This window comes from Pygocentrus nattereri, chromosome 28 (assembly GCF_015220715.1).
Source record: "Pygocentrus nattereri isolate fPygNat1 chromosome 28, fPygNat1.pri, whole genome shotgun sequence".
Lineage (NCBI taxonomy): Eukaryota > Metazoa > Chordata > Actinopteri > Characiformes > Serrasalmidae > Pygocentrus > Pygocentrus nattereri.
In genome coordinates, this window is record NC_051238.1 from 24,465,841 (window position 1) to 24,484,969 (window position 19,129).

At 41.4% G+C, this 19,129-nt stretch overlaps 1 protein-coding gene across 3 annotated transcripts in view; it reads left to right on the forward strand.

The window, feature by feature from the left end:
• The window catches only part of grid2 (glutamate receptor, ionotropic, delta 2), a 652,613-nt gene that overhangs the window by 542,916 nt on the left and 90,568 nt on the right, over positions 1-19,129 (forward strand). For all 3 annotated transcript variants that reach the window (XR_001858518.2, XM_017712845.2, XM_017712844.2), the window contains exon 12: positions 13,015-13,153. Coding sequence is in view for 2 of the 3 variants with exons in the window: in XM_017712845.2 (XP_017568334.1) it covers positions 13,015-13,153 (139 nt within the window). In the remaining variant the exon portion in view is untranslated. The remainder of the gene's footprint in view (positions 1-13,014; positions 13,154-19,129) is intronic.

Genomic DNA, 19,129 nt, shown 5'->3' on the forward strand with positions numbered 1-19,129 from the left:
GGCCTGAATAAATTGCGTTCACACACGTGTAAACACGCACACTCACGCTCAAACACACACAACCTTTGGGGTCTGGCACCATGCCTGCCAAATATAAGGCGCCATGTGGTAGGAAGCATCTCTTCGGCGAAACAGACGATGTGTATTTCTTGAAGTTATTTATTGCCAGAGCGCTCCTGGAAAGAAAGGAAGAAAAAAAATAATAAAAATGAACGCGACTCATCAGCAACTACAATCTTCTGTTCTCAAGGTGCTGCAGAGATTTAAAGCTTTACAAGCTACCTACATATAAACCTTTGAATGTTCTGCACCAGTAGCTTCAAAGGACTTATTTGAAGTTGATTTAACCGTTGAGTGACAGTGAACTGGAGTGGGGAGAATTTTTCTCTCTTTTGGCAGGTCTGAAGCTGAGAGGAATTCTCAAAATTATTTTTTTGTTATTTTCATGCTCTTGCCTCTGCATGTCTGCCGTCGCAGTTAAGACCAAAGTCGGTTCTGATTTTGAGCTGAGTTTTAATTTTTCATCAAATAAACATAAGAGCTTTCACTCATATCTACAGGAAAGCTGAATTTAATGATGTTCTCCGGCTCTTAATTTCTTCACATTTGGCAACTATATGGAACTATCATCTGATAAACTAATGATGTGTTCATAGCTATTGACCTTGGATATTAATGGTGTATTAAAGGAAGTTAAGAAAAGTATTTAATCCGATTAAATCGACACGTTGTGCTATGCACATCCTTCATAATGACTGATAATCAGGTAACTAATTATTTAATTAAGACTAATTATATATACGCAGTGCTGTAGTGGTCAGACCTTCAGTTATTTGTTTTCCAGTCAAAACTGCCATTAAGCATTTGCAAAACAAATTATTTGCAACACAAGCTACTCAGTTTTCATGTCAGGTTTGCAGAAAATGTCACAGAAGCCTCAATAGTTAAATATATTTTTTTCAATATGTAGTGGGTCCACCTTTTACCTTTATTGTGGCTTTTTTCAGGAAACTTGCTTTCAGTTTTAAAGAAATCTGCTGCATGCCGGATATAATTCTGCACCTCCAACTTTCAGTCTTAGAAGTCGGTTGGATTTTCTGCTTCTTACTATCCACGTAACCTCAAACACATTCACTGATGTTGAGGTCTGAACTCATGGGTGGTCAGTCCATTGTTCAGAGAAAACCAGCAGCTTCTTGGTGTAATTTGCATTTTTGTCTATTTTCTTTTCTGAGTCGCAGCCTCTCTAGATCTGCACATCCTTTCAGACTCACAGTGTTGAGTTGTCGTCCCATAGTGGAAGGATGGACAGAGACACCTGTGGATTTTTCAGATCTGAAGTAAGAGTGGAGCTTGATTTTCTTCCCTCTGTCACACATGAAAGCTTATTTTCTCTTTATCTTTTAATCATTTTTTTGATTACCAACAGAAACTCCTGTCACCTATTTGCCTTTGACTTTTACCTCCCTTATGCAAGTGTATTATCTTATATCTAATCTCCTCAGAAATATCTCCTAACAAATGAATAACTACTGTGCAAAAGCCAGTGGCCATTTTCACTTATTCACTTTCCTGTCAAAATGGCCAATGGCTTTTGCACAATACTATATATATATATATATATATATATACATTCATGGCCCAGTGTCAGAATAAAACATGCAACACTGTGAAGTGGAGAGTGAAACATTTCAAAAGAACGTTTGGTTGAAGGACTTCATGACCTCCAGCTGATTGGCCTTTCCTCAGCCTCCCTGGGAGAGTGAGCAGCGGAGTGGCCCATCCACTCACCCTCAGCTAAATTTACAAGGTTTCTAACAGCCATGAAGGGCCCTTCATAGTGTTTCACCACAGTTCGCCTCACTCGGGAATCCACTTAAACCAGTGTGTCCTAGCCGCTCAGAGAAACTGCTGGGAGATCTGTGCCAGCACACTCAGACCACTCTTAATTTCTGATTAACAGGTTGAAGACTTATCGTGAGTCACTGAACTGTGGCTGCTCATGTAAATCCAACAGCCTTTCCCTTTCACTCAGTAGGTAGTTTTATTAAGATTATTAAGTCAATTTATTGGAAAAGCCATATTCTGCTTTCTTCTTTCTTCTTTCTTCTGTATTCCTTTCTCCACTGAAGTCACAGTTTTTTCTGGAGTGTTTTTGCTGCTATGCCTTTAAGTCTGAAACTGTTAATGACGTCTATTCTGACAGACCGGCCTGTATTATGCCTTGTTCCAAAGGCAGCTTGAAAAACTAAAATGTGAAACAAATGTTTAAATTTGGATGCATAAATATGGGACAAAATAAACCTAAGCTGCTCCTTTTGGAAGGCTGCAATGATACATTTACTTCCTGACAGCCAGAGACAGGACAGCATTTGGCCCCACATTTTCTGCTTCAGTAACATTACTACAGGCTGCATTAACAACACTGCATCACTTCAGTGTGGATTGGGACGAAGGGCTAAACTGCTGCAGGCTAAATGAACAATCATATGTAAACATGTTCATGATTGTGACATCAATTCAGAAAACTTGACCATGTGGTCAAAAGTATGTGGACACCCCTCTTAAAGATTGAGTTGAGATGTTTAAGCCACACCAATGCTAACAGACAAACCCTGGCAGTAGAATGGGTCATGCTGAAGAATCGGTGACTTTAAACGTGGCACTGTCATAGAACCAACACCACAAGTCAGTTTATGAAATCTCTACTCTGCTAGACCCATGTCAGTTGTCACCTGTGGGAGTGTCTAGGAGCATGAACAGCGCAGCCATGAAGCAGTAGACCACGCAATCTCATAGAGCAGGGCCACCGAGTGCTGAAGCATGTAGTGTGTTAAAGATCATCACTCACTACAGAGTTCCAAACTGACCCTGGAAGCAACATCAAAACGTTCATGAAGTGGTTTTCTATGGCTGAGCTGCAAGCCTAATATCACTATGCGCATTGCCAAGCATCAGCAGGAGTGGTATGAAATGCACCACTGCTGGACTCTGGAGCAGTGGAAAGGTTCTCTGGAGTGGTTAGTCATGTTTCGCTCTCTTGCAGTGTAATGGATGAATCTGGGTTTGGCAGATGGCAGTAGAACACTACCTAGTTGGCATAGTACCAGCCCTAAAGCGTGGTGAAAAAGGGATAATTGTCTAGGGTGGGTAGTATGGATATAGTGTTATGCGTTCAACTTTGTGGAGAGAGTTAGAGACAGGGTCTTTCCTATTCTAGCACATCTGGGCCCCTGTGCGCACAGACCTTAAGTCTATAAAAATGTGGTTTGATTAGTTTGGTGATGAGGAGCTCCAGTGGCCTGGACAGAGCCCTGACCTCAACCCGCTGAACACCTTTGAGATGAATTGGAATGTCACCTGTGAGCCAGGTCATCTTGTCCAGCCTCACTGCCTGACATCACAAATTCTCCTTTCACTGAATGGGCACAAATTAACAGACCCACTCCAAAATCTTGTTGAATGCTTTTCTGGAGGAACAAAGGCTGTTTTGGGAGCAAAGGGGGACATTGCCATATGAATAGCCATAATTTTGGAATGGGTGGTCCAACAAGCTCATATAGGTGTGATGGTCATATGTCCACATACCTCTGCCCATAAAGTGTACATGAACTGTGTGGAATAAGCAGTGAAAATAAAGATTTTGATAAACTGTGACATATATTGCAGTCACCTTACGTAATTATCTCAAAGAGTGACCTTAAAATGACTGTCTGATTGTATTTTCCCTCTTCCCTGTTGACTCTTTTCATTGTGTCAGCATGATCCCCACTGTATTTCATATTCATGACAACCTCTTGATTGCCAGTCTCAACATAAAATGTAATGACCCAGTTCTTAGCTTTAAGTATGCTGCAGGCTGGAAACAGTAGCAGCCTAACTCAGCCTCACACCGCTGTTCAAAAGTTTGGAACCACTTGTCACGTTGTAACTTACACAGATTCATACAATCTTATATAGATTGAGAAACTGTTAACTACAACGTGGTTGGTTAGTGTAGTGGGTAACACCTCTGCCTTCTACACTGTAGACTGGGGTTCAATCCCCACCTGGGTAAACACCCTACACTACACCAATAAGAGTCCTTGGGCAAGACTCCTAACACCACCTTCACCTACCTGTGTGAACTGATCAAACTGTAAGTCGCTCTGGATAAGAGCGTCAGCCAAATGCCATAAATGTAAATGTAAACTAGACACCAAAACATTTGAAGATGGTTAATTTCATAGTTTAAGCTTTTTAAATGATAAATAATATGCTGTAATTATTTTAACTTCATTCCCAAGTATTTACTGCTTTCTCAGTTATTATGGAATCATGCACAGCTGTTTATCATTCTGCACATGTGTAAAATTTCTTACATTTTTGGCTTCCGGTAAATTAGTTAGAGTCAGTGAAGTTGTGAAGTAGTAGTGTCTTATTGTAATCATCCATTGTTATCACATGTTGTAGTCATGCACTTGCAACAAATTGGTTTTACCGTAATGAAAATAGTGATTTCAAACTTTTGAGCTGTGATTCACACCTTGCAACGGTAGTGTGTGGTTATTTATGAGAATTTGGTGAGCACTGACTGATTGTGAGTTGGTACTAGCAAGAATACCTTCACAGTTGTTTTTTGTGAAGACATTAAAGTCAAGCAATCTCCTCTCTCTTAGATAAGAAGCAGGTTCTAAACATAGTATTCAAATGCACAGATTACGGGTGAGCACAGTCTGAGTTTGTGCAACCGGACATTCTCACAGTGATATTTGACAGCACAGAAATGATATATTTTTTAATAAATTAAAAAAAAGAAATTATTTAATTTCTACATCTTCAGTATTCATTTTAACTGGAAGCTTAAACGTCACTTACTGGCTTCCTGGTTACTGAACTTTACCAGACCTGCTTTTTCAACTTCGGTTTAGTAACGTTATATTTTTTTAACTCAGATTTATAAGAACTCAAGGATTTTTTTTTTGTCTGTTTGTTTTTTAAACTGGCAACAAGCTTCTCACTTGACTGGCCTGCGGAGCTGCCACCTCTTAATTACCATCTACAGTCTCAAGGATTCAGGGATAAAAAAAACTACCATCAACACAAAACCTGTATGATCAGAATTTAGCAAAAACAATAAATAGTTCATGCTGATGTGTTTTGTATACTGAAGAAAACTATGAAAGTGCAGTGTTTGAGTCTTGAGGCTAATGTTCAGGCATTATGACCTATCCCATTTTCTTTTCCTCATGTGAGCTTAAAGTTAGCTGGCCAGCAAGCATGAAATTAAATATACCCTATGTAAGAGCATGACTACACTTTAACAGACTGCTCATCAGAATAATATTCAGTATTAGAGTTTAAGTTGAAATTTTGAGTGAAAAGAGATTTACTGAAAAACTGTAATATGCAAAGTCAAGAATATGATGCAAGCATGTCTTAAAAGCATTAAAGTACGTTTTTACGCTAGTTTAGCTTTTAAGCTGCCGTAAGTAGTATTTAATCATGTGTGAGAGAGTGAAAGTACACCACTGTTAAATTCCATAGAGGCTAATTACATAAACAAAAGCAACTTATGCTTTAAACAAAGTGATGGTTTAAACATTAAATACTGTTACATAAGAAAATGTAAGGCTGGCACTTGTTTGTGAATGTTAATGAACTTCAGGATCTCATGCCTGCATGCATATTTTATATAGGTACACAGGTTGTGGAAGATGACCACAACCAAAAAGAAAAGCAGGTTCACAGCGTGGGTCACTACAGACTCTTGTCGTGCATTTTGGTTTGGGCTCATTATTTGTAGACAGTGACCACACTCTCTGTTGGTCCCCACACTTGCAAATGTACACCATCTACATGGTTAACTCTTCTGGACACTTTGTTAAAAGTGCTGTAAAACATCCAACTCAGTTATTTAAAGAAAACATGGAAGGTTTCCTCAGTTTCTGTTATTTGTCCATTTTATGGTGGGACAATGTATTGAGATGGTAGTCCTCTGTAGCAGTTTCCATTGGGATCAAGTGGCCATTAAGTACAATTTATCAGTGTCGGAAAAAAGCAAACAACATACTCTTCTCAGAAAATGACGCAAAAGTGTAATTTTACACTTTTAACAGTATTTAACTTATCCACTCTTCACTTTTGAGCATCTACTGCCACTTTAACTCTTCCATCCTTCCAGTCTTAACACCAAACAGTTTCAGCTCCTCCCAATAAATACTGTTCCCAAAACTCTGACTGACTTCACATTCATGCCAGAAAGCCCTGAAACACACCTCAACTGCCTCGAAAAATGTCTTTCTAAAATGATTGAAATGATTAAAGGAGACATTTCTGAGGGGCTTAGATTTTGGACAATCCACTTGCATAAGGAAAGGAAAAATAACTAAAAAAAAAAACTGAAGTTCAGAAAATAAGGAAAGTAGTTTCTATTAGGAGGGTTGGTAGACCATCAAAGCTGTTTGATTGACAGCACTTAGAGCTAACATCTTTGTGAGAAATGAGAAATAATAATAATAATAATAATAATAATAATAATAATAATAATAATAATAATAATGAGTTTAATTTATATATCACCTTTCACAAACCTAAGGACGCTTTACATCATAAAATAAATTAAGACTACAGAGAGGAAAAAAGGAAGGTTTTTAGCAGGGATTTTAAGGAAGACAGTAGAAGAGCAATTTAGAGAAGAGAAAATCTCTGTAACGAGGAGCGATGAGGCGGACGCATGTGCGGAGGTAAGCGACTTTTATTAAGGGCAAATCCAGGGTCATAGTCGAGACAGTCCGGGTTCATATAGCCAACATGTAGAGATTGGGGGACAGACATGACAAAAGGAACAGTGCTTCAAACAAGAGTCAAACAACAAACAGACCGATACAGCATACAAGGCAAGAACAAAGACCGGTACAAAGACCAGCAAAGACAAAGTGCAAACACAGGGCTTAAGTAACAAAGGGTAACGAGGAACAGGTGAAAACAATAAGGGGCGGAGTTACAAAACGAGGGGCAGGACTACAGATACCAAAACAAACGCACATGGACTAAACCAAAACATGAACACATGGACAGGACTGGGAGGGGCTAATCGTGTCAATCTCTCTGCTCTCTTGTTTTTTATGTGAAAAAAAAATCATCCTGTCTTTCTACTATGAGACGGACTTAACACTACAATTCTGAAAGGAATTGTTAGAAGAACAAGCAAAGAGAAAAAATTGTGCACTAGAACAAAGAAACTGGACACCTGAGATGCGGCGTAAGGGTGATGAGTATAGATTTGTAAGCGGGATCATTTTGATTGTTAGAAGCAGAGAATGCGACCAACTTCTAAGACTGAACTTTGGCGGAGTGGAAAAATATACTTGCAGACGTCTGTGAAAAACTGAAAGCAAGCCTCCTGAAAAGAGCAGAAGCTCTGATACTAAGTGATGGACGTGCGAAATACTGAAAAAAAGTACTGAGGTTTCTGTATAATTTTCTGTTAGGAACAAGTTTTTGCTTTTTTTCTGACACTGAAAAATGAACAACAGCCGTTTTGACTGGAAATGAAATAAATGAAAGTGTGATGTTTGACTTTTGCACAGGACTGTACATGTAGACCAACACCTAGTAGATTAGGCTCACTATTGATCTGGAAAACAACTTACATATAACAACTTCCATATGGTCACAAACACATACACTGACACACACAAGCATGTACAATAGAGCTCTTTCTGCTATAGATCTCTTTCTCTAAGCCACCTCTCTCAGTGGGTGCTTACGTGCTGTGAGGGGCTGAGAGGAGTGTGTCGCTTCTAGACTGCCACTGAATCAAAGGCACAGAGTGAGGAACCTGCTGGAAAATAAGGCCGGCCGATTTGATGTGCATGGCGGGGTGGCTTTGAACCCCAGTCATAAGGCTCCTAGATAAAAGCTACATTACTGGTTGCCTCATTTTCTAAAGATCAACATCCTGCAGTCAGGAGAAGGGAGCGCAATCAGCCTCCACAACAGCCCAGCCACAGCAGTATCCTATTGGCCACCGTGCACGTCTCCTATGCTGCTTTTCACACCAAGTCATACATCTCTCTTGTCTCCTAGATCACTTTGAGACACAGGAACGAGCTTTTAGTTGGGTACAGGGACCTTATACTCAAAAAAGGTACCTAAGTGGTTCTTGGGTTGGATGTATGGTTATAGGTAGGGGAAATATCTAATTATCATTTTTGTGATCAATGTCCAGACCTTTCTTCTCCAAGGAGAGCACCACATTCATTTTTTCAAGACTTCTGGCTTGAGAGCAGAATGCAGTGTGCCAGTTCACGAGCTCTGTGTTATTAGGCAAAATTTCCCCACTTAAACTTGAGACATTGTTGAATAATGTAAGATGTCATTAAAATTTCAGCTCTTGCGAATAAAAATTGCACTTTCTCACATTGCAATTTTGATATTAAAACGATTAATCTTTCAGGCCTATTTCTAGGAAATAACTGTAGTACAACGTTGCATCTCATTCAGAAGAAAGGGTTCTTTAAAGAATGTAGACATATTCAACTTGCGTTCAATTAAATATCTGCTACGTTAACCTGAGATTTAACTAACCCTAACCCTAAACCACCAGGGTGGTTGGTTAGTGTGGTGGGTAACACCTCTACCTTCTACGCTGTAGCAAACACCCTACACTATAACAATAAGAGTCCTTGGGCAAGACTCCTAACACCACCTTTGCCTACCTGTGTAACAATAATCAAATTGTAAGTCGCTCTGATAAGAGCGTCAGCCAAATAATGTAAATGTAATCTCAATCCAAAACCTCAACCAGACCCTCACCTGAAGGCTAAAACTGCTCCAAACACTAATCAAGAAATTGTAGAGAATTGCTTGAGCTTTTCCAGGTAATGTGTTAATAATTTAAACACCTACTCCTCGTCTGTTAGAGATTATTATTAAATAAAGTATGACTAAAGGTTCTTTAGGGAACCAAATGTATTGTTTTCAGTTCCCTTGTGCACCTTTATTAAAAGAGTAAGCAAACAGAGGGCTCTGATCTAGCAGCATTAGCTTGTTGGCTTATCTCTTTGTTTCTTTACACCAACACGGAGAGCAGTTTTACCTGTATGAGCTAACTCCAACCTGAGCAGCAAAACTGAGTTTTTAATGTCATGGGATGCATAAAGTGGGTTTGCCAAGCTCCTAATATGTTTGAAATTTAAATTTTTTACAGCCTCAGGGATGCATTTCTTTCCTGTCCATAAAGAATTCCCGTAGAGAGGACGTGTCGGAGAACTTTTGAAAAATCGCTGTGAAGTGTGTGAAAGCTGCAGTTGGGTTTGGAGAGCAGCTGTGCGTGTGTATGTGTGTGTGAGGAGGAGGACTCTGTGGAGGACCTTCAGTGGGACCTTCTGACATTTCTTCAAATTAAAGTCCAAAAACTGAGAGGTTAAAACATCAGATGAGTGAAGAATTGGCCTTTGAAGAAAGACACTCCTAAGCCTTAAAGCCTCCCGCATCCCAGACTAGGCTGGAAATAACAGAAGTTAAGAATGGGTTCTCAGGAGAAAAAATGTAGCTAATGCCTACAGAACTGTTCGTCTCGACTACATTAGTAGCAGCCTGCATGGTGAGGAAAGTACACAGCCTGCGGGAGATGCTGTATGAGCGCATATCACCAGCAAATTTCCTTTCAGCAGACAGATTATCTCCAAGGACCTCGTCAGACGTAGTTGGTGTCAGATGTCTTATTGAGCCTTCGCTGAAGGGATTGAAATGCCGAGCACTTGTTGCACTTAAAACTGTGAGAATTGTGGGGAGTGGTGAGGAAATGTGGTTCATTTCTACCAGCAATCCAAGTTGGAAACAGAGCAGATCCATCAGGGAGGCTAAATAGAGTGCTGTTACTGGAGTGATATTTCGTTTGACGAACATTATTAATCAAGAAAATGACTCAAGTAAAATGAAATATTGTCTATTGAAAAACTACTTTTCTGAGTTACTGTGAGTAACTTTAAATTTGACCTTATTTAGGGTCAATTTAGGGGCAGGGTCATGTAGGGGCAGTCGTGGGCTGGAGGTTAGGGATCTGGCCCTGTGATCGGAAGGTCGCCGGTTCGATCCCCAGGGCTGACAGTCCATGACTGAGGTGTCCTTGAGCAAGACACCTAACCCCCAACTGCTCCCTGGGCGCCATGGATAGGGCTGCCCACCGCTCTGGGCGAGTGTGCTCACTGCCCCCTAGTGTGTGTGTTCTCTAGTGTGTATGTGGTGTTTCACTTCATGGATGGGTTAAATGCGGAGGTGGAATTTCCCAATTTATTCTTGTTATTCTAACGTGTCTAACTATAAAGAAAACATTCATGATTTAGTATTACTTTATTTTAGGGGTTCCTTAAAGTTGCACTACGTAAGATTTTTTGGTCCCACTTTATATTAAGTGCCTCTAATAACTGTGTTGTTACATATGAATAACATATGCAACAACAATGTAACTGATGATTTAGTCACTGTTACAGATGGAGTTCAAAAGTACAGCCTATGTAATCACAACTTCAGTTTTGCCACATGTAATTACACAAATGTATCTTTTTTGATACACTACAGATTACATAACATTAGATTATGTTTAACATAATTACTGTGGAATAACTGCTGTAACAAGGTAAGATAATCACGTCACGTTGATTGTTTAATGAACCATATTGTAATTACACTGTACCTACATATCAACTACACAGGAGCTGTCCTGTACTGTAGCTGTAATACAGACACTGTGTTATAATGGCCTGGTAATGTAGACATTGCTTTGGGGTAATGCAACACATTTAATTAATGTCATAAAAATGATATTTTAAGATGGAGGGACATCTGCTGTACAGTCACATTACAGAATGGTAATGGTTACAATGTCACAGCTCTAGCAACATAAATTCTAAATAATGGCAGATACAGTGTAATGTTTTAATGTAAGTCATTACATAGTTGCTTCCACTGTCTTTATGTAGTATTGCCACATGCATAGGCTTAATAAGAAGGTCCGACTCAAATGTGAAACCAACATTATACTGATGAAGACATGATGACAGTAATAGATCATTTGCTTGCAGTCTTGGAGGACAGACCCTTCACCAAGTTTTGTCTGAGCTCTTTTTAAATACTCTTTTAATGTGCTGCCAAACATCATATTCATCTGCTCGGGAAAGGGGTCTGAAGCACAACCCATGATAGGTTGTGGATCCCATAGGGATCCAGCCTCGTGACCGGAAGGTCGCTGGTTCGATCCCCAGAGCCGACAGCACATGACTGAGGTGTCCTTGAGCAAGACGCCTAACCCCCAACTGCCCCCCCCGGCGCTGCGGATTGAGCTGCCCACCGCTCCGGGCAAGTGTGCTCACTGCCCCCTAGTGTGTGTGCGCTCACTAGTGCATATGTGGTGTTTCACTTCATGGATGGGTTAAATGCGGAGTTGAAATTTCCCCGTTGTGGGACTAAGAAGGGTCTCTTAATCTTAAGTACACATTTCTGTCAGAGAGAAAGAGTTTTTAGTGTTTGTTTTGTTGCAACATGAATATCTGACATCATGAATAGCTGTTAAATGTATGATGCAAAATGACTTTACTGAAAACCTCTTCTAAAAAGTGACTAAACCATAACTTAAGAATATGGAACACATTGTGAAGTGTCATTCACCAATTACACTCCAATTAGCTTTGAAGCAACGCACTGCAGAAGTCACATGAGACAACCTGGAACCTATAGGAGCAGACAAGATCTTAAAGAAATGCTTATTGTGCATATTTTTTACGTAATGTACTAAAGAAGAAAGTTTAATGCATAAAAATTTAGAAGCTTCCAGTTGAGGCTTTTCTAAAATAGGACAAAACCTTGACAAAGCACTGTTTTCTCGGGTTGGAAGTTGAGTTGTGAAAAACAGATGTTGTGCGTCAAAATCAGCAGCACAGCTGATTTAGTGTAATGAAGTATTGATTAGCAAAATGAGGTATTAGAAGATAATTACTTGTAACAATGGGGAGCGATGTTGAGGCGGACGCATGTGCGGAGACAAGCGAGATTTATTATGGGCAAATCCAGGGTCAAGGTCAAAACGGTCCAGGGTCAGATGGCCAATACGGAGAGCAGGAGGGACAGACATGACAAAATGAACACAGAACTCCAAACAGACCAGAAATAAACTAAACTCTTCAAACATTGCATACACTTTGAACGTTACATCCAACAAACATCAAACATATCAAACAAAGACCAACGCAGATCAGGGCAAACACAGGGCTTATATAACAGGGGCAAGACAAGGGACAGGTGGGAAACAGGTGGTAACAATCGAGGGCGGAGACAAGAAACAAGGGGCAGAACCGGGAGGAAACCAGAAGCACATGGAGGAGCGGGGGGAGCCAATTGTGACACTACTCTTAATAATGGGCTGCCATGAGGAGAGATTTGGAAATGATACAGCGAACACCCTGAAGTCAACACGTTCCAATCGAAAACATTAAAATGCATCAGATCAAAGTGAAAATACAGTGATTTATATTCTGAAAAGTGTCGTAACATGGGTAAGTTAGCGCTCTAGTCAGCGGCATGCTGGAGGAGGCTTTACATCAAGAACCACAGCAAACAGATGGGTTCCTACATTAATAGTCTTGGCTGAGGAGATTAAAACCAATGTTAAAACTAATGGCCTTTCAGAAGTCTTTTGCCATCTCTGTCAATGGAGCTGAAACTATTACCTCTTTTACAGCACATCTGCTTGTAATAAAGCTTGGACTTCACCAAGACCTGAACTGCAGCACTTTTGCTTCCTTTCTGAATGACTGAGCAGCATGACTCTTGACACTTGCAAGTCTGGAAATCCACACATTTGAGAATCTCATAAAGCAGGAAAAAGCTTTGGATGTCTCCTCCTACAGCCTCAAAGAGAGCTTGCTCTTGACCTGTGTTCACTATGCCTCCTGTCAAAATGCCTGCAGGGAGCGAATACTCACTCTCTCCTCTCTCTCTGCTCTGTCTCTCTCTCTCTGTCTTTCCCTCTAGGTGGAGAGGTACCTTACACCACTCTGGCTACGAGGATGATGATGGGCGTTTGGTGGCTCTTTGCTCTGATTGTCATCTCTTCCTACACGGCTAATCTGGCCGCCTTCCTCACCATCTCCCGCATTGAGAACTCCATCCAGTAAGTGGCGGCAATAGCTAATGTTAGAATTACTCAACCCTGCACTTACGTGTGAAACTTGTTCACTTTCTTGTATTACGGGAAAATCACATGATCATTTCTTCTTGCTGGGTTCAGTTTCTAAGCAACACGGTCATTTGGACTATATAGCTTATATCAACAGTGCTCTTCTGTCCTGTGGGGAGAAGAGGAGTCATTCCAGATATAAGATACAATTGCACTTGATCTAGGTCTCAGGATGAGACAAAGCGCTTAAGTGCTATTGCCAATGGGTGTATTGTACCAGGAACAAATAAGACAGCCAAGAGCCACACTCTTGAAAATGAAGGTTTGTAAATGGTTCTTAAGGAGGTTCTAGGAAAAACCTTTATTTAGTATCATTCCTTCGCATTATGGGGAGCTTTGAACAGGCATGCTTTACACTGGGCGAGTACAAGTAAAGCACGTGAAAGAGAAAAAACTGCTGTTTGAATGAAAAATAACAGCACTATTACAGACCACAGGCAAAAATGAGCCACAATACTCTAGGCACATGCTAGCCTTAACAGATATGTTTTTAATTTGGAATACTAATATTCTCTCGTGTGCTATTACAGAGTTTACAAGCTATATAAGAAAATGATCTGCCACTGACCGAGCTATAAGCAGTCCTAGGAGTTTGCAGTAAGTGTGCCTCAGATGGTCTGAATGGGCTGTGGACTGGACGGAGCAAGGCTATTAAGAGCTTTAAATGTCATAGGCAAGACCTTGTAGTCAATACAGAACCTAACAGAAAGGCAATGTAGCCTGAATAAAACCAAATTCTAGAGTAATATGCTTAGAAGCTTTCTTTTCCTGGTGAGCACACAGGCTGCTGCAGTCTGAGCTAGTTGGAGCTTATTTAGAGATACAGCAGGGCAACCAGTGAATGTTATGGTGGTCAAATCTAGTAGCAGGTTTAAAAGCATAACCCAGATTCTCAGCATCTTGTAGGGCATGTGGGGAAATCCAGATTCCTGCCAAGTATAGTGATCATCCTGCTCAACCCCACCTGATTCATTTCTATGTTTAGTTGGTGTATTAGAGCAGAGAAATCATGAATTCATGAAATTTTGCTCCATCATTTCCCCAACAAAGTTGGGTGTAGCATGTATGTTATTTGGAGAATATTTCAAATACATCTTTTTTAAAGAACCATATATCAAAAGGTTCTTTAGGGAACCAAACGTGGTTCTTCTGTGGAATTGTTCCTTTTTGGCACCTTTTTTTTGAAGGCCCAAAACAGACTTCACGCAAAGACACAAACACAAATGTGCTCGATCAACGCACTGCAAACTCTCAGTCCTGCTGTACAAACTCACGTGCATTATTACCTCGCTGTGGCAGTTAAAACACTCAGTACTGAAGGGGACGATAGAGAGAGATCTGCTGTTATTCCAGCAGAGTAGGTTACTTTACCTCTTCTCTTGAAATGGAAATGCGATAATGTATGATATAATGTAAGCCATCTTTGCGTGAGATTCAGCTGCTCGTCTGCTATGGCAGTTGAGAAAGCACACTGACGGTGCGAGACCGCTTGGTTAGGCTTGGCTGTCGCTATAGCGACTTAACGCTCAGACTGCAGCTCACGCTTTATAAGCATTATATGCATTGTGACACATTTTTCAACACGACAACATGCGAATCCCTGCCTGCGTAGCTTGAAGCGTCTGTGTTTGCGTCCTTTTCAAGACAAACCCTTACGTGGTATTGCATCTTTACGTTATGTGGAGGTGCTTTGAACTGTAAAAGTAGTCAAAGAAATCAAGCTCAAACATCTTATTTACAAAAACTTTTTAAGAACCGTCCATTAAAAGGGTTCATCTGTGGAACTGCTTCTGTGGAACCAAAAGTTGAGCTTTTGTAGACTGTAGTGGGAGTTTGCTCTCCGTAGAACTTAGAACTTAAGTTCTCTCCGCTTAGAAAATCAACGAAACATATAATTTGATGGAGGGTGTTCAAAGTTTTGCATGCAACTGTATGTGCATTCTCTGCTGCACTGGTAGAAAAGTAATGATATTAATATTGGTAAAGGCCGTATGAGCCTTTATATATATATATATATATAGTGTATGAAAATGAACACTCTTGTAGACGTTTAGTCGGAAGTGCATGCACATCCCTTCCTCTGTTAGGACTGTTTCATATCAGTATATTCATTTTGCCTGCAAAGTATGAGCTTCGGGTAAAAAAGCAAATAAATAATGTTGTTGTTGATTAGACGGTTAATCCAGTAAACCCCGCCTAGCAGAACATTCTCCGTTCCTCCAAAGCGGAAAGAAACCTGAATCAGCTGATTGTATCTATTACTCCCAAGACACATTCATGCAAACACAGGCGGCGTATTGCACACACACAAATGAAACCAAGGCGGCGTGCAGGGCTTTGCTGACAGCCTGTGTGCAAATGAATACATATGAGAACCAAACACTACTTTCACCACTCTCACACTGCAGCCTGGCAAATCAATCACGTCTTCTGACGATCACTGTATATGTGCGAATGTAGCTGCATGCATATGTGGGTATGTGTGTTCTCCCCAGGCATGAGAGCCCCCATTTTAATTTCCTGTGTGCTACAAATTATATCTATCATTGCCATACCAGTGAAAATGATGCACAGATAACCGGCCCACAGCAAAAGGGGTTCTGGGTTACACGCATAAACAAACATCGAAACTGCATGTGCACACTTGGGAGGTTACAATACACATATTAATATTCATTTTTCTCCAGATGGGGACAGAAGATGCTGTGAGTCAAATACATGCTATAAAATATACAATATCAGAATATTTGCATACGTTTGAATGGTTTCGTTTACAGTGCTCAATCAAAATCTGTCAGAATAGAATTATTTATTTAAATAATTTCAGCCAATATAGGTTGCAGTTTTATGATATATATTATTTGAGCCAGCTAGATGCATTTCAATAAAACGATTTTGCATCCATCAATCATGCAAAGCAACAGTATTTTATAACAGCACTTTTTGTTACCTTTACAACTTGATAGCAGAACCTGTACTAACCTTAAGTACAGGAAACACTAGCATGTTCATGGGAGTTTTTTTTTCTATAATCATGATCATATCATTTATCAAGCGATATGTCGTGGAAATACAGCACCCTCCACAATTACTGGCACCCCTCATTAAGATGTGTTAAAAGCTTTAAAATAAATTAAATTTTTATTTCAGAAGCATAATCTCACACTGAAAATAGTAGAAAAATGTAACCTTTAACTGAAGTGAATAAAAAAAAAAATCCCTGACTAAAATCATCATTTTTCATAGAATCACCTGTTCCACAATTATTGGCACCCCTAACAATTCGTAGAAAATAAATGTAATTGAAGCATTTCTGTGTTACGCTGGCCAGGCAAGACAGAGACAATTGCTGAAGTGGAACTGTACAAGGTTTATTTACAGAGATATTTACATCTATATACAATATAAACCACCAAAGGGGTTTTAAGCACAAAAAACACATACCAGGGCAGTCCAGGGTCATAAACGGGAAAAGTTAATGTCAGAGGCAAGACACAAAGGAGAAACAAAGTCCAGGCAGAGGTCAAAACCAGAATACAGGGGAGAACAAGGCAAAAATCCAAAAGGAGAGGTCAAAAAACGAAAGCAGGGTCAAAAACATGGGAGATCAGGCAGAAAATACACAGAGGAATGCTTTGCATGCGAAAGGGCAATACTCGGCGTCGAACAAAGGAAAATGGCGTGCTTAAGTACACCGGAGCACAGGTGATCTGAATTACCACTCGGGGGAGACGTCATCGCCATTGTAGTCCACAGAGTCATGGGAATTGTAGTCTTTCGGCTCCGAAGCGCTCCAAGGCACAGCGGGAGCTGCAAGAGAGGCAGACGGAGCCGTGGCAGACGTGACAGTACCCCCCCCCAAAGGGGCAGCCACAGGTCGACGTCGAGGACGGCCACGAGGACAACCACCTGGAACACCAGAGGATACAGGAGGAGACCACTGGCTGACCAGAGGACCAACCCGGCGGGCGCAGGGAACGTGAGCGTGTGGTACCACGCACAGAGGCAGAACTGGACAGGGAGCGCCGCGGACGCCCATGGGGATGCGGAGACTGCTTCTCCGGAAACCGGGAGTGGAAATCCGCCAGAAGCCGAGGATCAAACACATTCTTGCCATCCACTCAACAGTGCTCCTCAGGTCCATAACCCTCCCAGTCGATGAGGTAATGGAGACAGCCCCCGCGCCGTCTAGAGTCGAGAACCTCCCGCACAGCATAGGTGGAAGAATCCCCCATCACCAACGGTTCCGGCGGGACGACCTCGGGCACATCCTCCTTAAGGGGACCAGTGACAACGGGCTTAAACAGAGAGACATGGAATGAGTTGTGGACACGGTAATGAGCAGGTAATTCTATCTTATAAGTGACTTCATTAACTTGACTAAGGACCCGGAAGAGACCGATGTACTTGGGCAACAGCTTCCTACATGGGGTCTGGAAACGGAAGTCCCTTGTAGACAGCCACACTCTGTCGCCGGAGTTGCAGATAGGGGTGTCACCTCTATGCTTGTCAGCCTGTTGTTTGTATCTGGCCAGCAGGGTGGACACATGTTGATGGGGCTGTTCCCATACCTGTTTGCTACGGCGCATCCAGTCATCCACAGCAGGAACCTCAGAGGAAACTGCTGTGCAGGGAGCCAGAGGTGTCCCCAGTTGTGGGATCAAAAAAGTATAAAAAAAAAAAACCCAGGAAGCACTGGAATGGAAAAAATTCCAGCCGTGGCATTAGTTAAGGAGTTTTGGGTGATCTCAGCCCATATTAGGAATTGGGACCAATCCCCAGGACTGCGACAATACATACGTAGGAATTTTCCTATTTCCTGATTAACACGCTCACACATACCATTGCTAGTTGGGTGAAAACCTGATGTGAGGCTTACAGTAACTCCCAAATGTTCAAAAAAGGCTTTCCAAACACGGGATGTGAACGGGGGCCACGATCTGACAAAATATCCTCTGGGATACCAAAATGGCGAAATATAACCTCGTTGATAGGTTAGATAGTCTGGGCGGTCTGGAAAGCAGTGGGAATAGAGGGAAGGGGTACAAATTTAACTCCTCTTGAGAACATATCAACTATAGTAAGGATAGTAGTAAAACCATTCGAGGGAGGCAAATCAGTAACGAAATCTACAGCTATATGAGACCAGGGATGTTCAGGAGTGGGCAAAGGCATTAGTTTACCAGCAGGATGGGTTTTAGGCGTTTTACATTTAGCACAAGTAGAGGCGACAAAGGTGTGGACATCCTGTCTCATGGTGTCCCACCAGTAACATGACGCAATGAGCTGCAGCGTACGGGTCTCCCCTGGGTGACCGGATGACAGGGAACTATGAGCCCAGGTTATAAGCCTGTCATGGAATTCGCAAGGTATGAACGTTTTACCAGCAGGTAGTCCCTCTGGAGGGGCACGTTGGGCCACAGAGTCAGGGAGTATACGTTCAGGGTTTAACGTTAAAGGTGACGGCTCAGGAGTGTACATACGGGAGAGCGCATCGGCCTTGGTATTACGGCTGCCTGGTCGGAATGTTATGAAGAAATTAAAGCGGGAGAAGAATAATGACCATCGTGCTTGACGTGAATTGAGACGTTTCGCAGTGCGCAAGTATTCCAAATTTTTATGATCTGTGAGAACGACAAAAGGGTGTCGAGCACCCTCTAACCAATGATGCCACTCCTCAAGCACAAGCTTAACTGCCAGTAGTTCCCTGTCTCCTATGCCATAGTTATGTTCTGCTGGGGATAGCTTGTGTGAGAAGAAAGCTACGGGATGGAGTTTAGGCGGACTACCCCGACGTTGAGAGAGAACGGCTCCCACCCCAGTTTCGGAGGCGTCAACTTCTATGATGTAAGGAGCTTCAGGATCAGAGTGAATCAAGATGGGAGCTGTGACAAAGGCAGACTTAAGGTA